Raw genomic sequence first — 3,156 nt, 5'->3', positions numbered from 1 at the left:
TGTGTGTGTGTGTGTGTGTGTGTGTGTGTGTGTGTGTGTGTGTGTGTGTGTGTGTGTGTGTGTGTGTGTGTGTGTGTGTGTGTGTGTATCTGATGCTCTCTCTTTCTCTCTCTTTCTTATTGAAGAGAGTGGTAGACTCGAACGAATCTCGTGGTATCTGGTGGAATGGGTCTCATTAAGGACGCCTTCACAGCCCTTCATCCTTGGCTCTTCAGGTCCGCGCTTTCGTCCCTTCATATCTCTCTCTCTTTCTCTCTCTCTCTCTCTCTCTCTCTCTCTCTCTCTCTCTCTCGTTCTCATCTTCTCTTGCCCCTGCTTGAAAACGCTCGTCTTTTATACCTGGCTGTCCCTTGCTCGCATTTCTAAGCTTGGTCCTGTGTGTTTGCGTGCGCCTTATGTGCTCGAAGGTCATTCGATGTAGCTGGTTCCTTGTCATCTTCGACTTTAAGCACGTCGCGACTTAAAATGTGTTTTCAAAGGGATCCGACGAAACGAGAAACTGTCGCGCTTTTTGACTAACGGTCTACTACAGATTTTTCTCTGTAGTTAAAATTTAAAATTCTCTCTTTCCAATATTAACAAATAAAATCTTAATCTGAAGAAGTTATTGAAAAATTAAATTCTCCTATTAACGATAATACATATACATATAATAATGATTTACAATCTAGATATATGAATGAATCATATAACTTCGAAAAGAGCGTACACGATCGAGTTTGATGCCCAATAATATTTTTAAGTGTAAATTCTATAAATACATCTTTTGGTTATATACTAATCTGCGCGCCATTAAATGCCGGATTTGAAATGCAATCATAAACTGAAGCCAAAATAATAATATTACAATTATTAATTGATTGATTTGATAATGGTGTTACTAGTATCTTAAATAATGATCTTTTTTGAAAAAAAAAGTTATAATTATATTTTGCATATAATATATATGTATTATATTTTACAAAAATTATACATGGTTGTTATTTATATACTGAAAAAAACTAAATTTTAATAAATATTTATTCAAACTGTTCTAATTAAACATGTTGAATATATATTCATTTGACATCAAAATTATTAATTTGATTTAACTATATAATTTTTCATTGAGTAAATATTTATTTACTATAAGTAATTATACTCAGGTTATTTAAAAAAATATATTAAAATTAAGTAAATATTTTTTTATGTAATATGTAGTAATGTATACGTATATAAAGTATCAAGTAAGCAAAGAATACTAAGCAAATTGAAATTGATTTTCAAGAGCACAGACAAGATATGTAACTTTTTTTTGTATAAATATCATTATTATTTTTGACAACGGACATTTTCCCATACTACTAGCTGCCTGCGTCCGTAACCGCAGATACGGTTAGTTCATTTTTTCGTATTAATAGCGAGGGATCTGCACGTGGATGGCTGATTGGCCCCGGAGCTAAAAAGATTAAATACAATGCCACAAAGTGACGGCAGGCTGTTTGTCGCGAATGCGGCTTATTCGTCGCGAGTGCGTTCCGCGCATGATTTTAACGCCCACGTGTGCACGTATCCTCTATCGCGTTCACATTGTCGTGTATACATAGCTAATTGAATCCCTTCGTTTCTCCAATCCTTTTTTTACCTTACAGGGCGGCGGCGGTAGCGGCGGGGCTGCTGGCGGGCTGAAATTCACGGTGGCGGACACTTGCGAGAGGATCAAAGAGGAATTCAATTTCATCCAGCAGCAGTACCACTCGTGAGTATCTCTCTTTCTTTCCTCGCTTATTTTCCTTTTGGTCTTTTCTTCCTCATCATTCGCCCGTTTCTCGAGCATTTCTATTTTCTTTTAGTCCTTCTCTTTTCCTTTTCTTTGTATTTGCTCCATCATGTTTCCTCAAATTTTCGCGATTATTCAAGACGACGAGTTTTCCTCTACATTCTTCCTCATTTTCTCAGCTGATTTTCGATGATGTTTTGCTTATCGACTGATTCGCACTATTCGATGCATGTTGCATGCGTTTTACTTCTATTTCGAAATTTTGTATTTTAAGGTTTAAATTACCACTTTAAATGTCTCTGAAAAGTGAATTTAGAGAATCGTTAAGATTTTTGTTCGGGATGTCGAAGACAACAACATATTTCAATTCCAGCCAATTTAACCGGGAGACACATTTCCATGTGATCTGTGCGAGGTCCTTTGTATTGAAGCGTTATCTTTCTTATTCTATCCTCTTCTCTTTTCTGATTTTTTTTATGTTTCAGATTGAAGCTTGAGTGCGAGAAGTTAGCTAGTGAGAAGACCGAGATGCAGAGGCACTACGTTATGGTAAGGCACTTTGTAAGTTCCTTTTTGTGTCTTTCCTCTCTTCGATCGAGTCTCGTTACCTCTTTCGTTTCGCAAGTCGAGAGCAGACCAAACCAAGAACAACTCCGACAACAATTTAGTTCTTTAATCGTGAAAATGTCGACGATACTCGCAGCTATGCTTCTCAGTGTTCGATAATCCTTTTATACGCGAAATGCAACAACAAGCAAACAAGCTTCGATAGAATATCGTAAGAAACTTTATACTAAAAGTAAAGGAAAAAAGTATCGTTACTTTGTCCTGAGTTTTGGCGAATATTTAATCCAACGTTTCCCACAACTTGTGCAAAATGCATAAAGTCATTAAAAATAAAAACAAAATTCGATTATCGGTTTTGCGTGTATCACGAAGAAACTCTTCGAGGAGTCTCTCTCTCTCTCTCTCGACTTGCATTCGTATTGGCACGCGAGAATGCAAGCCAGGCACACGATATTTATCGATAATGCGAGCATGAAAGAATAGGATATTATATAAATGAGAGAAGAGTGCTAGTCTTCTTTCTGGGAAAAGCAATTGATATTATTTTCGCTTCATATTGCTGGCCCTTCTTTGATTTAGTTCTATCTGCGTGAAGGCAATTAGTCCAGCCAACCGTACTAATCGTATCGTCATCGGTAAGGAGCTTAACTTGGACTTACCTATATTAAAGTGCAGTACTAACATGGTCCAAAGTATTCGCCACGAGTACCTTTCTCGTTGCTTTCTTCTTTTCTACCCCGAGGCAAGCTGGATGTTATTATATTGCCATTTCTACGATAGATTTTTTTTCTTTTATGAGACTATAAAATTACGTAACATGCCTGAAAAGT

At 36.6% G+C, this 3,156-nt stretch overlaps 1 protein-coding gene across 1 annotated transcript in view; it reads left to right on the top strand.

Moving 5' to 3' along the window:
* LOC108688398 (protein groucho-like) overlaps positions 1 to 3,156 on the top strand; it is a 77,154-nt gene that overhangs the window by 28,688 nt on the left and 45,310 nt on the right. Inside the window, exons 3-4 of the mRNA XM_018194647.1 lie at positions 1,632 to 1,738; positions 2,245 to 2,308. Coding sequence (XP_018050136.1) covers positions 1,632 to 1,738; positions 2,245 to 2,308 — 171 coding nt within the window. The remainder of the gene's footprint in view (positions 1 to 1,631; positions 1,739 to 2,244; positions 2,309 to 3,156) is intronic.

Source organism: Atta colombica, unplaced genomic scaffold, assembly GCF_001594045.1.
Source record: "Atta colombica isolate Treedump-2 unplaced genomic scaffold, Acol1.0 scaffold105, whole genome shotgun sequence".
Classification (NCBI taxonomy): domain Eukaryota; kingdom Metazoa; phylum Arthropoda; class Insecta; order Hymenoptera; family Formicidae; genus Atta; species Atta colombica.
The sequence above is the reverse complement of the archived record's forward strand: the minus strand, read 5'-3'. Positions and strand labels throughout refer to the sequence as shown.